The 16,875-nt window shown below is 37.6% G+C and overlaps 1 protein-coding gene across 1 annotated transcript; it reads right to left on the reverse strand.

Annotated features, from left to right (window-relative positions):
• Positions 1 to 7,841: 7,841 nt before the first annotated feature.
• On the reverse strand, positions 7,842 to 16,027 carry ufm1 (ubiquitin-fold modifier 1). The gene is made up of 6 exons (XM_033978399.2): positions 15,922 to 16,027; positions 15,764 to 15,820; positions 13,600 to 13,657; positions 12,813 to 12,852; positions 11,681 to 11,713; positions 7,842 to 8,390 (listed from the first exon to the last, which is right to left on the reverse strand). Coding segments are annotated over exons 1-6 (264 nt in total). The 5' UTR covers positions 15,924 to 16,027; the 3' UTR covers positions 7,842 to 8,316.
• Positions 16,028 to 16,875: the final 848 nt, after the last annotated feature.

The raw sequence follows: 16,875 nt of genomic DNA on the forward strand, positions 1-16,875 counted from the left end.
ACAGACCTGGAGTTGTGTTTTGTTTGATGCACACCTTTGAGTAACACTATTATTAATCTGTTTCCAAAGCTCAAAAAGCCCTGTTCCACCTTGTGATGTCATGAAGTGGTAGTTTTCAGGTTAAAAAGCTCCTTTTACCTTTTGTTCTGGAGAGATTGATAATTGGGAATGATATGATCCAAATGTTTCTAGAACTGAAGGTGTATGGAGTTTAAAAACACAGTGCAGAACGTCCTGTGTTACCACATGATGACATCACAAGGTGGAAGAGAGTATTTTCTGTTTGAGAGAAGAACTCATCCTAAATATGCCTGATCTGGATATATTTGTAATGAGGAAACAACTTTATACCATAGATCAGAAAATAGTGTAATCTGGGCTGTTTAACGTACAGACCATATCAGACACACAGGCCTGCACATCTGACACAAGGTATGACAGAATTATGTTATAAATAGAACAACTAAAATGTGCTAAAAATAAATTCAAGTTAAACACTTTGTTGAGTTTAAAACAATACTCAAACCTGCAAATGCTTATGTCTTTCTTTCCATATTGTTAAAATTTTAAGTGCAACAGAAGTGAAACAAACGCTTTTTGAGTAGCATGTGTAGATTTCCAGTAAACAATCTGAACAGAGCAGAACTATTGCCTCATGTGACAGAAAGCACCTTTAATGACAGCCTCAGTGCAGCGCAGACAGGGCATCTGGTTCTTTTACTGTAATTACCCCCAATACCTGCACCTCCTGCTCCTTTTAACTCTCCTCCTTCTCCCAATTAGACCATGTCTGCAAACTGGCTCTCACGTCTCCAATGCTCTGACACTGAACATGAGGCTGAGACCAGACAAACGCTGCTAAAATGGTCCTGTCTGTTACTGATGTGTTATAATACGAGTGTGAAGTGAGAGAGCAAAGATACCTCTGTCTGAAGCACAGGTGTAACAGCGCTACAGAGGGTGAGGGAGGAGGTAGAGCTCAAGGAGGAGGAGGAGGACGAGGAGGAGGAGAAGGAGGAGAAGGTGGAGAAGGAGGACGTCATTAAAATATGAACTGGCTTTCACTGTCACATTACAATTGGATTTAGATTTTATGGAAAGAACACTGAGAAAAATGCCAGGTTATTCATTCATGATTTCAGCTCTGGAATTTCCCATCTCTACTGAACTAAAGGTAAAAGGAACTTCATGACATCACAAGGTGGAACAGAGCATTTTGAGCTTTGGAGATGTAGACTAATAATAAAATGCTACTCAAACATGTGTGAATAAAACAAAACACAACTCCAGGTATGTTTTTGTGGAGGGAACAGTATTATAACATGACCTAAAGCTCCCAGGAGCCTGTAGGGCTGAGAGATACATTTCAGCATGGCAATTGAAATCACTATTGAAATGATTGTTATTGGTATTGCAAAGACTGCAATTATTTAGGATGTAACTAATAAAAAAAAACCCAAAACACTCTTCTGTCTGCTGATCTTATAGTTTAGACTCTCCAAACATCTTCTGAAATGCATGGTATCCTTGTATTATAATTGTATTAGTTCATATTGCACTCTTCTCTCCGAATCTTTGAACATTTTCCTATTAAAACATAAATCCAAAATGTAATCACAATGCTTGTCTGAAAAATCTAAATGAGATATTTTTTTCCAAAACTGATCAGCTCTAAGGCCGTGCCCTGTTTTTCCAATACACTTTAATTCTGGTAATGTAGTTAATACATGAAAATGAAACAAAAATCAAAAAAACAAAAACTGCCCAGCTTCATTTTTTGTTTGGTAAGTAAAAAGAAAAAAAAATCAGCTTCAGTTAAGAAATAATACACTTATGGCATGTTTCTCCACAGTCTTTGTTATGGGTGCAAATAAAAGAAAAAAGTTACTGTCCCCAGACACAGGTCCACACAGTGTTGTCTGCAGCAGCTGTGAGTAAACTGGAGACTGAGCTCTGGGGAAAAGTACTGATATCTCCCTCTGTCTGTGTCTTGGCTGATGGCTGTTGTGTCCTCACAAAACTCTTCATTAAGCCTCACTCAGCAGCAGCCCTTTGAAGATGGGACCTTTAAGACACCAAGTGACAAATACGAGACAAACAAGAGATATTCAAGAAAAGGAGGATTAAAATAGATTAGCTCCACGGCTGCATCTACTGCTTTAAAGGCAACATTTTCTTTCCGAGGTTTTGAAGGTGCACTATATTCAACTGCTCTGTGGTCTGTCACCATCTTGTCTTCATGGAGGTGTTATTGCTCTGCCAGGAATGTTCCATATCACATTAAAGCTATCATCTGTAAGTTTATTAAATTCTTCTTACCTGTAAATGGTGTGACCCCTGCTTTCCCTTGGCCTGGCCTTTGTTCTGGTCTTCTTCTGTCTAAAGCTGGTATAATGTGAGACAGTGGTAACACAGACAGCGTCTAATGGTGTTATGTGACAATATAACAGGACCATGCCTGTCTACTTGGCAACTTTAAGAATATCAAGTTAATATTAATTCAGTATTTAGTCCAGCAAAAACAACAAATAGATCAGACCTGGACAACTGAGGGATTACACAGACAATGGTTAGTTCCTCAAAATACCTTGACAAATATGTCTTCAATGAGGGGGGTTACCTCTCCACAGATCTGAGCTGTAACTAGCCCTAGAGCCATCATTTGTGTGTCTCTGTGGAGATGAGTTAAAAAAGCTAGTTGCAAAGTAATAACATCAAGCAAGGCAGCAGCAGGTGGAGAATCCTCCACCAGAAAGTTACACAGTGCACCTTTAGGTGGACTACTGGTCTTTTGTCAAAATGTAGTTCGTTTTAGATGTAGTGAGAATGGTTTGGAATAACTGTTTGGTGTCAAGTGTGAGCCACTCAACTGATCACCATATAGTGGCAGAATAGCAACAGCACGTTCACTACAACAAGAAGTCCTAGGTTCAGTTCCCGGCAGGATGTGTCTATGGAGTTTGCTTATCTGTATCTGGATACATTCTTTGGATGCTCTGAAACAACAAGCAGAATAGAGCTGGTTAAGCTGGTCAGTGTGTCTTTATTGCTCCAGCCAGAAGGTCTGAAGATGGGTCCATGGGGCTGGACATTGTTGTTCTCAGGCTGCCCCAGCAGGATTAAAGGATAGGCCAAAAACGGAGGACACATTTGAATAAAGCATTCTTACATAGGGCTCCAGTCACACAACTGGCCCTGCAGTGTATACTGTACCCGGTAAGTTATTGATTTATGTTTGAGCACATTTTGTAATTTAATTAAAGTAACTGTGCCACCTTAAAAGAATCAATATTTAATTTCTTGTCTCAGGACATGGAGGCCTATTACCATAGCTATTTGGTGTGGACAGAGCGCCCTCTCTGAGAATGTGAATGATGGATGACTCTATCATCTTGTCAGAACACTTCCAAGACATCAGATCAACAAAACTTTACAGTTTTAATATGGGCTGTCATCAGTTCATCATTTTATTTTTATTTTTTACACTATAATAGCCTATAATGCAAACTAAAAGGTCCTATATACCGCACTAGTGACTCTTGTGAGCTTTTAGTCATGTTAGTTGTGCTGTTACCTCATCAAAAACAGACCTGGAGTTGTGTTGTTGTTTCATTCACACATGTTTGAGTAAACCATTATTATTAGTCTGTCTACATCTCCAAGTCTTAAAATGCTTTGTTCCACCTTGGGATGTCATGAAGTGGCAATTTTCAAGTTAACAACTTCTTTTACCTGTAGTTCAGTAGAGTTTAGTAATTCCAGGGCTGAAATTATCCAAATGGTTTTAGTGAAGGTGTGTGGAGTATAAAAAATACAGTGAAGCACTTTCTATATTATCACATGACATCACAAGGTGAATTTCAAACAGTTTTCTGTTTGAAGGAAGAACTCAGCCTAAATATGCAGGATGAACATGTGTGAATGAAACAAAACACAACTCCAGGTCTGTTTTTAATGAGGAAGAGGCATTATATCATAGATCAGAATCCGTGTAATATGAGCCCTTTAATGTGAAAGTATTCTAAGTATTCAATACAGTTCTTTGATTAGCTCATGAATATGTTACATTTTCAAAGTATTCTTTCCTACACTGATTATGAGCTGTAAATCAGGTATCTTAGAGGCTACTGGATTACTCTCTAATTAACAGTTACATTTATTCCAGCCTCAAGAGATTTCTCAGTTAGAATAGAGAGACACACATCCATACTGTACCTGATGTGTGCTGAGTGGTTGGGATGAGGTGAAAATGCTGTGGATGAGGAGCTGTTTCATCTCCCCTTTACCCCGGAGCTTTGCGTGCTTCACTGACCCGTTCACCTTGGCCCGGGTCTGAGGAGGAGGAACATCGGATTTCATTTGAGATGGGCTGCAGTCTAATGGAGGGCCAGTGGTGAGATAAGGATAGTAAAGTACACAGATATACAGAAGAGGATGTGAATGTGGCTGGATTTCATTTTTACATGCAAACCTAAAGAGGACTGCAATAGGCCTACACCCTGTTAGCCCTACGAACATTATAAACCCCACAAATAATAATTTAATAAAACTCAATATAGTAAACCCACAAACGGAATCATTTCTCACAAACATACTACTGATCCACTGCACATCGAGAAGAATGAACAAAGGGCTGAATTTCTGCTCTTCTGATTCAGCTCACTGCACAGTGTCCAAGCAGCGGACCCACTAAGAGGCTGCAGGCAATTTGTCACAAGGAGTCTATGATTGTGATGATTATTAATGTTTTGATTTGCTTTTTCGTACTACACAGATAAACTTGCCTTGTCTTAATCTGTGCAGTCTTAAAGTAAAATTATGTAAGTCTACTTTTTGGAGCTTTTGAATGTTGTAACATTCTCTCCTCACCAAAAACATGACTAAAGAGGTTTTATATGTTATGCATGTTTGAGCATGTTTAATAAAGTTCCACAAATGTAATAGGTATTGTGTTTGTGGTGGAGAATTGTTATTAGGTTACATTTGTGAGTTTGATACATATGTGAGTTTATTATATTTGTGGTGGTTATTACATATGTGGGTTTATTACATTGATGGAATGTGTCTGCAACTTTGACTGAAAGCACACAAAATACCCAGCCATAATAAAATGCCAAACTAATGTCTTTTTTCCAGCACGTTTCCCTTCTGCTCACACAGTGTGGTAGGCCTAATGATGATTGTCATAAGTCAGACTCTTCACGGTGACTGTGTATTTAACACTCACTAACAGTCACTAACTCATAAATACTTGCCCACACAGAAGGCTCATGCAGGCCACTCTGTATCTCCCATGAGACACCACTGTCGTTACAGGCAATAAAAGTCTGAGGAATGTCAACGGCCCTGTAGCTTTATAGCTACATTTCATCAACTGACCCAGGTAATACTGGCCTTTTACGCCAATCATCTATCTGTGTTACACTTTTATTATATTCTTTGTGATTCTCAACTTCTTGTCAGATGTTAAAAAACAACTCTCACTCTGAGAAAGTCAAAGAGCGTCACAGGGTCAGTGAACTTTGGCATCCACAGTAGACGGGTTTTAATGGCACTCGACAGCTCATGTACATAATCACCTTTTGCATCTATTTCTGTCACAAATGTATGATGTAGATTATTCCAGTCCAGTCTCTAGCAAGAACTCATGACCAGGGGAGTACAGACCAAGGTGGTGTGTTGTCCTAGGCCCCAAGGTCTTAGGGGCCCAAATCAGGGAGGCCCAATCACCATTTCTGTTTTATGCAACTAAAACCTGGAACAGTCTTCCTGAATATGTGAGACAGGACTTTACCTTGACCAGGCTCCAAATGGTTCTGTTTAGCTGTACATATGACTGAAAGGTTTTTATTCTGCACTCTTCTCTTTAATGTTATTTTTTATGTATTGTGATTTTAATGTCTTTCTTATTCTGTAAAGTACTTTGAATTACTTTGTGTATGAATTGCCTTGGCATGTCAGGCTTCTTATGCCACAGCCTCAAACCTCTGTGTCCAGGCCTGCTTATGGCATGGTCATTGCAGTGTCCTTGTACAGAGCTGCTTCACACCTCTTCTTTTAGATTCACTAATTATCCTCAGAGCCTATGCACATGTGTCACAGAATGGGGTGTTTTTTTCATCTAAGACACCCTGCTGGTATCTTATATATGAGTGAACTGGACTTTGAAGCGTTCACAATGTAACAATGAGTAAACATACTCTGTGATTTCTCCAACCCTGAAAAGTGATTGACTAAATTTCTTGCTCATTGGGTTTGAAGATTATGCAGCACACATCGTATTTGAGTGTAAAAGTTTAATTTCATGCCCAAAAGAGCACAAAATCAGAGGTTTGACTTTGATTAAAAAGCTGAGCTCTTCAAGTTGAATCTTTCAGTGCCTTGACCGCATGTACCTGCTGAATGTCAGTAATGGCCATTTTAAGAGGTGAAAAGTCTCCTGTAAGTTGATATCACACAAAACAGTACAAACACCATGCTATTTTTTGTTTTGCCATCAATGATGTTATTTGTCTCCATTTAATCCTGTATTCTAAAGTCGAGCGACATAAACTCCATGAAAGAAAGTGTAAAGTAGTGCCAGGAACCTACACCATCAACCGGAGGCTTAAGGCAGGACACTTACCGAACAGCCAGTTTACATTTGAAAACATTTAAGCTAGCTACACTTCACTTACTATTATTAAAAGAATAATTAGATCCCTCTCAGCTTGAATGAGTAACACTATTATATATACCCAGTCCTGCTGCACCTCAGGCCTGCTCTCGCCTCTCCATTCTGGCTTTTTCTGCCGAAAATATACAGAGGATGTGCCAAGTAATGACTCTGATTAAAATAAATGAGAAAATCCATTTGTATCTTTGCTTGTCCTCTCCTCCCCCATCTAGATGTGCAGCCTTAATGGACTCCACCGTGCCAAAGCCTGCACGCCACATTACTCACACTGCTATATAGTTTTAACCACATACTTTTACTGTCCAAAAGTAAACAACCATAGTGATCTAGTATGCCATTAATCATCAAAGTAATAAGGCAAAAGATCCTGCAAGTCATGATTTTAATAAAAAATATGTACTTCATAGTATCAGTTTTGAGAACAACATATGGCAAAAGACAAGTCATACAACACTTCCCACTTCATTTCCCAAATGAAAAACATAGATTTTGAGTTCTTTTGACCTTAACCAGTTTTTACATGCTTTAGTTTTACTGTTGAGGATTTAAGAATCCACACACGTTCATTTTCACCTGCCTCCTTAGCCCCAATTAAGGCTGTACCAGCAGGAACATGTGTTTTAAGATAATAAGTTTTAAGATGAGTGTTTCAACAGACACCTACAGGGGGCAGTAGAGGTCCATCTTGTTCTATGACATTCTTTACCTCTCTAAAGTTGGTCCACAGAACATTTGGAAAAATAAATGTAAGACTATTTTCACGAAATGACATTTGCAAAATATATTTAATAATTGTTCAAATACAATTTCAGCAGGAGACATTTTGTTTTAGCACATTATAAAGCCTGATGAAATAGCTCGAATTGAAATAGAACAATTTAATTATTTAGTACAAAAAACACAATTGTTGTAAATTGTTACGCTACTTGTGGTGCACGGTGACAGGTGGAATTACCTCTTCATTCTAGCACCGGTCAGTGGGCACAACCCTTTGGGCAGAAAATGAGTACGTCTGCAAGTTGTCATGCAAAAAGCAGAGTCAAATTAAAGTGTGAAGTTTTAAAGGGGCACTATGTAACTTTCAGTGACGGGTTCACTAGCTAAACATTAGTAAAATGCATGTTTTTAAAAGAACATTTGAACAATAAAAACACTAGTAATTAAATACAATGAAAGACTGATACGTTTAATGCCATAATGGGTGTGGAACATTCCAAGCAAAGCAACATGTCCAAGGAGACAACAGACGCCAGATTCATAACAGAAAAGTTACATAGTGCAGCTTTAAGTGATGGCTAGAAAACTGGACCACAACAACTCTTGGTGTGTTCCCAAACTGCAGCGGTCTCTGTCCAAATGGCCCATAATACCTACACAGGGCAAGGTAATTAGGTGTGTGGTTAAGGTGCTGCATCTTATATAAAGACCAGCAATAGATCGATCATGACAATGTTGTGCCTAATCAGAACATGAGTCCTTTTATGTGAATAAAGATGCACTAATTACACAATCTAGCTGCATTAGCTTGTGCAGTTTGGATCTCCCTGTACTCATCACTGTCAGTTGGGATCTAAATAAAATAAATATATGCGTTGGTTTGAGGTGTCTCCTGGACTCCGTAGGCTGGGGTCTGCAGTGAGTCAGTCTCCTCTCCCTCCCACTCGGTCTCTAGGAATGAGCCGCAGCTCTGAGCCGTGCTTCAGGAACACACTGCCTGCAAACGCAAGAGCAACATGAGGAATGTTTAAAAGAGGAAGGACAAAGAGGTGTGGCCAAAATATGATTAAGTTATGTGGTTAAATGTCAAGACATTTTACAGAACAGAAAAGCATTGTCTAGTGTGTTAGCATTTGTTAGCAAAGTATGAATGCTGTCAATCATTCAAAAACACAGAAGTTGATATTACTCATACAAAAACACTCTACCTTTAACACACTTAACTCATTAAAAAGCACAGTAAGGCAGTAATGTTTCCATAGACATAGAAAGTTAAAACAGTACTTTGGAACATTCTCCAATGAGATAGACAGGTTTTATGCCATACTGAGGAACATAAACAACATTTCCATGGAAACCAGCAGGAAGCGGCAAATACAAGTCAGGTCTGAGGAGATGCAAGCCCGCTCACAATTAGAAAATATGTTTGGTTTTTTTTCAGAGAATTAAAAACAACCAAAATGGAAAAAATAAACCCCACACACTTTTATTTTTGTCTAGTTTTTGGCTAAAAGGTTAGACTGTGGCCTTAAGTGAATAAAACAACATACAATAACATGTAACTTCTAATCCTACAAATGACTTCACCAGTCCCATACTGTAAAATAAAGTCTGACCTATTATTTAAAAGATCCTATATTAAACAAAATCAACTCCTTTGAGCTTTAAGTCATGTAATAATGTTGTTACTTCATCAAAAACAGACCTGATACACTTCCTGTATCACCACATGACATCACAAGGTAAAACAGAGTGTTTTCTGTTTGAAAGAACACAGCCTAAATGCAGGGTTTGTGTGTTAAAAATGTGTTTGTATGGGTGATAATTACTCCACCCCATGACATTATGACCATTATTAGTAGATTATGTTACTTGTTCCATCTTTGAAATGTTGCTGTGAACCAATTGCAACAAACCAATTGTAACAAATTGGAATAAATACATCTCATGTTCTATAATTAGATGGCTAGTTTCTGGTACCCTGAATCTGTTTATATTTTTAACAGACTCACATCCAATTGAAATGTTGATAGTCATATACAAGAGCCATCATCACTACAAGCTCTCCAACTCAAATCATTAAAAAAGTAGCCGCCTGAGTCACCCAATGCAATCACAGAAAACGGCATTGGGAGTGGGACACGTCGGGTGGGAAATTGGTGGGGCAATTACTCTTCAGCATGGGTGACAGGAGACCCCAGCACCACAGTGAAGGTGCAGACCAATTATACCTCCTCCATTTGGCTCAAATGGCTTATACTAGAGTTTTGGCCCAATGGTATATAGATTTGTAATCTGCATTTAGGCGCCCTGTATACAGCACGTTTTTCTCCTTTAATATATCATCTAAAGTATAGGTTCAGAGCTTGTCCATATTTGAGGGCTGCTGCGGTGAATTAAAGAAGGCGATCTGACAGAGGTGTCTGAGCTGAGGCTATTCTGGGCCCACACAGTGTGGACAGATAAGAGCAGCCGTGAGAGCCCCCCGGCTCTGCACAGAGGACTGAGGACGGCCTAATCAGGAGCACGTGCAGTCTTGTTAAAAGGGCTCATTGATAGAACATATTGGATTAAGTTTAGTTCTAAGTCAAAGCAGGACTCACATGGCCTTTGTGAGTGCTTGAATAGTTTTGGGGCACCACTCAGCAAAAGTGGGGAAATATTAGAAATCCAGTATAATCAATTATTAATTCACCAATCCACTAAATTAATTCATTAATTAATAATTAATGAAACAATGCTCTGAAGCTTTGTAAATTCTTCTACCATATCATTGACCCATATCTGGAAATAACATCACTATTCACCAAAGCAAATTGTGGTTTATGAATATTTATTGACCATGTAAATATATACCGGTAAATCTTAAGATGGAATTTAGGTCTGGTGTGATGGAGGCTGACAGGCACCATCATGAGTTTTCCTGTAGCCAAAAAGTTTAAACATTTCCTTCTTGGGTCTGTTACCATGGCAATGTTGAAGAGGTACTTCTCATACTTTCATAGGTCAGCCTGTAATACTACACACGCCTTAAGTCAAAACTGCCATTACCATATATACTGCATCTAAAACCCAATGCTGTGTACTGCATATTTGTTGAAAGTCATAACACAAGAAAGAAAAGTGTAAGCAAGAATTTCCAGGCTGTATAACACCAAACAAATGATAACACAGCTGGGAGCGCAGACATTGGCTCCTGTCTGGGGTCACTTTTAATTGAATCCCACATTAAAAGCAGATTCTTGGGGCAACACATTTATATTCATGAATCAGTTATCACCATTTCCATATAAGCAGCTCAGAGGCCGACCCAGGCACCAAGACCTTTAGGTTCAGGGAGATTTATTTAATGTTCAAGGAAAAATCGAAATGCCTCAAAATGTAATATTAAAAATGTGAGAGTTTAACATGACATTTATTCAGCAATGTTTAACTGCACCAATTAGCCACAACAATACAACCAGCTAATGAAGTCAGCCACTTATGTTAAATTAAGATGCATTTTGTATTTAACATATTCCTATTAAAAAGACCACTGTGACAAGGATCCACATGGTAGTGTGCTTGTCCAGGATAGGGTGCTTGTCACTGATCTTGCTAAAGTATGAATGTGCTGTGGCTGAGTGAATAAGTTTGGAGGTAGTTAGAAGGGCTGATGGTGTAGATTGTAGATTGGCAACCACGTCTGATCCATCACAAGGCAGATGTAGCTTCAGTACTAGTTTGTGGAGAGTGAATGAATAATGCAATTTAAGAAGCTTTGGATACCCTGAGAGGTGCTATAAATGCAAGGCCATAACATTGACCAAATAGACCTGCCTTGGACCACTATTGACAGATACGAACCAGAAATACCCCACAGACACTGCAGTTTTGCAGATCCTCTGACCTTGCTATTTCCCATACTTCTTTACCTAACTTTGAGGAAGATATATTCACTTATGGCTTACCCACAGTTAGGAGCTTAGGATATGAATGTCCATGGTCATCATGTTATGGTTATGCTTTTTTAGAGCATTAAGGACAATTAAGGTTTACGGTAAAATTTCCTTTTAGGAAAACCAAGACAGAAAAAAAGAACACAAAACCTATTATAAGGCCTGCTTTTTGATTCCAATACCAATGCTTAAGCCATTACTAAGAAACGTGATTAGACTAAAAGTGCACACTTACACTAAAGCACTGCATGGTAAACTAAATAGAAGAAAAAAACATTAACATTTTTATTTCACTAAGGATTTTAGAAAAATGCATCTTTTGATGCGTTTTTAGGACTTTTCAACTCACCTGCCATTTGTGCAGGGTTAATTCCTATTCCATCTGCAAGGAAAGATTAAAAAAAAACACAAAGCAAATGAACATACAGTAGTAGCCATTTCAAAATATGATACCAAAACAATCCCATTACGTTTTTACTTTCAGAGGACAAAGGCATATAACACAGAGATTAATAACGTCATAGAGAGTGAATAACTCATGCAGTAAACAATAGTCTTTTTATATGAAAATGAAACTGTAAAAGAGAGGGATTTGTCAATAAGTATTAAATGTTTAAAAGAATAATTTAAGCTGTGTCAGAGCAGAACGGCTCCGAACAAAAGTGTTGTTTTGCATCTCTCCTTAATTGAAGAGGAAGAGAAAATAAATTGTCAATTTTCCAAGTTCTGATAGTCACAGAAAATTATAATAATTTCATGCCGAGGCTTAGTTCACCGTGTTTACAAATGTTTACTCTTGAATTTATATTCCTGCATTTGTCAAGGTTCATGCTCTGAATTTTTCCACACAATTTCATACAGCTAGTGAGCAATGACTGATGTAGTGAGGTTTTAAAGGTCCTATATCACACCAAATAGACTCTGGGGAGCTTTTAGTTGTTACCTCCTCAAAAACATAACTGGAGTTGTGTTTTGTTTGTTTCATTCTCTGTAATGCTGGTTAATTAGTCTGTCTACATCTCCCAAGTTCAAAATGCCCTGTTTCACTTTGGATGATTTCATTTGAAAACTACCAATACGTGGCCTCACAAATGATTCTAGTGAAGATGCATGGAATTTAAAAACACAGTAGAGCACTTCCCGTATTGTGATATGACATCACAAAGTGGTACATATGCAGGATATGTGTTAAACATATGGGAATGAAACAAAACTCAACTCGAGCTATGATTTTGATGAGGAAACATTAGAACATAGATCAGAAAATAGCTAATATAGGCCCTTTAATTTACAACTGGCACCACAGTGCAATGTATAGTGAATGCTATGGTTAAAAAGGAATATGTACTTCTTTCACAGATAATTCAATAAAAAGTCAAGTGGTGCTGCTCAGAAAAGTAGACTTTAAGTCAACAAAACTGATGATATTAGGATAGTGTGAAAGATTATTCACAGTATCATTACCTGTGCCTTAAACTTACCATTTGTGATAATGGCACTAGTAGCTGCAGGAACTTTGAACTGTAACAAAGAAAAACATATTAATTAGTTCCAACACACAGACACACTGAACAAATTGGAAAAGTATTTAGAGACATAATTCTTTCCAATTCCACTTTGCCAGAGGACACTGCAACAGCAAGATTGTAATTGCTTTTGACAATTTTATATTCAAGCTGAGATGTTTTTTTTTGTTTGTTTTTTTTGTATGAGTAACAAGTAAAACCACTACTCTGTCTGTCAGCTGTATGACTTGGACAACAAAGACCTCCAAAATACACAAACATTTGGATGTGAGCCTGAGGGAATAATCGCCACACTCAAAATCTCTATAGGAGAAAATGAGCACACACAGCCACACGACATGCCTTACTTCAATGTGGAGCAGGCAGGAGACTGAGTGGGCAGCCGGATTCACACTGGCTCACTGAGAAGGAGCAGTCTGTCTCTGGGGAGATAAGTTAAACCACTGGTACAGTACAGTGGATGTACAGCACCATCCCTCTCTATGGCCAATGGGAGAGTTAGACTATTGTAGTAACTACTGACAAATATGCAATAGTGGATGCATATATGCATGTTTGTCTTTTTTTTTTTTTTTTTTTTTTCATTGGTTCCATCCAAAATGTATATATATATGACAATGGTATCTATTCCACTTCTGTCTGTCTATCTATCTAGCCATTTAATTTAGATCTCGTTCCATCCTTAGAATGTGTCTTTTTAATGAATTGATAAAATGGAGGTGATAAAAAAGGTGGCATTTACCTCTTCAGCTGCAAATTTCAGCACAGCTGTGAATGGTGTGCTCTCTGGTACACTTAAACTATAAAAAAACAAAGACAACAAGGGTTAAAACTCATTATTTAGCATATTGTGAGTGAAAACTAAACTGCCTTCAACCTGCTGCCAACCCCAGCCAAATGTACCTGAGCAGTGACAGTGAAGTACAATTCTGCTGCTATTACCATGACTGAAAAGAAAAAAGGGACGTTTCTTCCTGGGGCTAAATGAGTAGAACATTATTTCTGTTAGAGATGTTTCTATGTTCTATGTTTCTAAGATGTGAAGCCATTTAAGGAGCAAAGGAGATTCACGCTTCCAGACGAAGACCTCACAAAAGTATTGAGAGGCTGTGGTTGCAGAAGGGAGCGACGCAATCCTCAAAGCTGGAACATACAAAACAGCACTGCATATTCATGACACAACAAAACAAAACCCAAACAAAATAGACATCCCAGCATAAGTAAGGCAACCAGAATGAAATCATGCAAGTAAAATGTTGATTAATATCGCTGGGTTAGAGAGGTTAAAAGGCTTATGCCAGATGTTGGGGCAACAGTGGCTCAGTGGATAGAGTGTTGGTCCCCCAACCCGAAGGTCGGAGGATCGAGTCCGGTTCAGACCAAGTTCTGTTGTTGTGTCCTTAGGCAAGACACTTCACCCACATTGCCTAGTATTAAAGTGATGTGGAAATGAATGAATAATGACTATAGTGTAGCCATACAAGTGTAAGCCATTATTATTATTATTATTAGATGTTTGTGCTACTGTTAAAAGCATTTATTAAACAACTGGCATTACTATGTTCAGTTTTCAATTACTTTCTGGTGGAAGATCAGCAACCTTGTCTCCATAGAGATGTTATTACTTTTTCTGAAATATTCCACAATATAGCAGAGACCCTCTATCAGAAAAGTCTCACAGTACACCTTTCTTTAAGTTTACCAGTTTTGTTGCGTTGATGCAGGTCACTGTTCAGATCAAGGAATTTTAATGGATTCTGTACCAAATGGGGCTTGGACCAAACATGAATTAGTATATTAACAGACAGAAAGAAAAAAAGAACGGACAAGCAAACAAACAAACTAAATAAATAAATAAATATACAAACACACAGATTATTTTTAGGAGATGATGACGATTTAAGCTTCAATTCAAAGTCAAAGAACACTGGCCGTTGACCTTTTTTATGTAAAACCTTTCTTGGTTTTATGTAGTTTTTTTATTGAGTGTTGCCGAGTTAAACAATCTGATTACATTGCCAAAGCTTGTCAAAAATCCACTGTGAGTGCTTTAAGTGAATATAAATGTTGACTTGTTTGAATGTGGCTTATGATTATGAAAGCGTGTGGATGGACTGTATCCTGATTCTTTGCTGCCAGAACCAATGCAATGTCTCATTTACTCATTATCACTTCACAGTGGATGCAGAGAAATTAGCCACAGCAGGTCCTGACCAAATTAAAGAGATGCCTCCTTTTGAGGTCTTGTGAGGACAGAAATTAGTTTTATTGCCCACAAGATGAAGCCAGTCACTAAAATCACTGTCACTGAAGCTATAATGTAATAATGAGGATTGTAAACCAGCTGTACATATCATAAAGGGATGGTCAGAATGGCACAGATGGTGTTTATAATGGTTTGAACAGTAATCAAGTAATGATCTCTATGATGTGATCCTTCCTAATATTTTGGTTTAGATTTTTTACAGAATTTGATTAAAAAAAAAGATAAAAGTAAAATGTTGCTATGCTTAGTAATTTAAACTCATTTCTAGCAATATCTTACACATGTTGTACAGATTTTTTTTTAAACAATTCCCCAACATAAACACCAGCATAAGGACAGTAAATCAGATGTAAATCAGATGTTACAAAAGAAGATTTAATCTTGGGGGGTGAAGAAATCATGTCTATTAGCAAATGTTATGTCACAACACATTGTGAGTGAGTCAGACTAACAGGAGTGGCTGGAGAAGAAAGAAAGTTTTTGTTAATTTACACATCTACAGGTCATAGAAGTTAATAGGTGAAGGATGGACTGCATCTACATGTTGTGTGGCTAGGGAGTGGGTAAAAGCATAGATTTTCGTAAAACTAACGCTGTAGCTGTGAAGAGGAGACGTGTGCTGAGCTGTCACTGTACTCACACTTTGAATGGCAGCCGGGGGTCCGACGTTAACGTGATTTTAAACGTTACTTTGGACCTGACGGAATAAATAAAAGCATATAAACATAGGCATGCTTGTTCGGTTATCAAAACAAAACAATCAGGACAAAAATCCGATCAAATAGAGCTGAAACTCACATGTTTTAGCCGAGCCGACTCCACAGGCGTCTGTTTATCCAAACCCGGAAGTGCGAAGGACCCTTCGTACACGTCATCCATATGTTTGTGATTTAAATTTAATTTTTGTCAACTTCAAGAGTGGTTAGTGATATTAGATTTGCACGTTTCGAATGCTAAAAATTAAAACAACAAAAAGTATGTATTTACTGCGATTTTCAGAGAAACTTTAATGTAGTTTTATTCAGGCGGTTTCTCAGTACCGTAAGTATGAATAAGCGTGCGCAACAACAATTTTAGGTGCACTTCAGGTTTTAAACTTCGATCCAATATTTGACAGTAACAACTGCAGACTTTAGATTCAGTCAGTGACATGTTATATGAGGTAAGCGCGGTCGGTACTTTACAATTTCTTTTTTGTCTTTCACAACACCATGTGTACCAATAAAAAAAAAATAAATAAAAAATAAAAAATAAAAAAATTAATTAATTAATTAATTAATTAATAAAAAAAAAAAAAAAAAAAAAACACAGACATGCACGCACACTGCACACTAATATACTTACACAAAATATTTTGGCCCGCCTCACAAGAATTAATAATTTACTAATTTTATTTTACCTATGCTTCCTGTCTAGTTAGTTTAAGTTACAAAAATCACATAAAATTTTATTTTGACTGTCTTCTTTGAAAAACAGGCGATGTTCAAGGACTGAAGGACAGACCATTTATTGATAAATTATAAACAAATAAAACAAATTATAGTACCTACCTATCATATAATCATAATTGAGTTTTGAAACAAATAAATATTAATGAAATGCTTCAATGGAAATTTGCATTTCTGTAAACCAGAAGCAAAACATAAATGTAACTATGTTCATCCTTCATTTAAGATTCATGGCACACATTATTGTGCCGGATGTATCAGAGATCTATTTTGAGAGCTCATTAACATAACACAAGTAGATTGC

The sequence above is a fragment of the Periophthalmus magnuspinnatus genome, chromosome 14, assembly GCF_009829125.3.
Source record: "Periophthalmus magnuspinnatus isolate fPerMag1 chromosome 14, fPerMag1.2.pri, whole genome shotgun sequence".
In the NCBI taxonomy this organism is placed as follows: domain Eukaryota; kingdom Metazoa; phylum Chordata; class Actinopteri; order Gobiiformes; family Gobiidae; genus Periophthalmus; species Periophthalmus magnuspinnatus.

Excerpts from the sequence above, each read along its gene's own strand:
- ufm1 (XM_033978399.2), bottom strand. Across the intron at positions 13,658-15,763 it reads CCCCGGCTGCCATTCAAAGT|TTTAAGTGTACCAGAGAGCA; the intron begins GTGAGTACAGTG and ends GTTTTTTTATAG. Across the intron at positions 11,714-12,812 it reads TAGTGCCATTATCACAAATG|ATGGAATAGGAATTAACCCT; the intron begins GTAAGTTTAAGG and ends CTTTCCTTGCAG.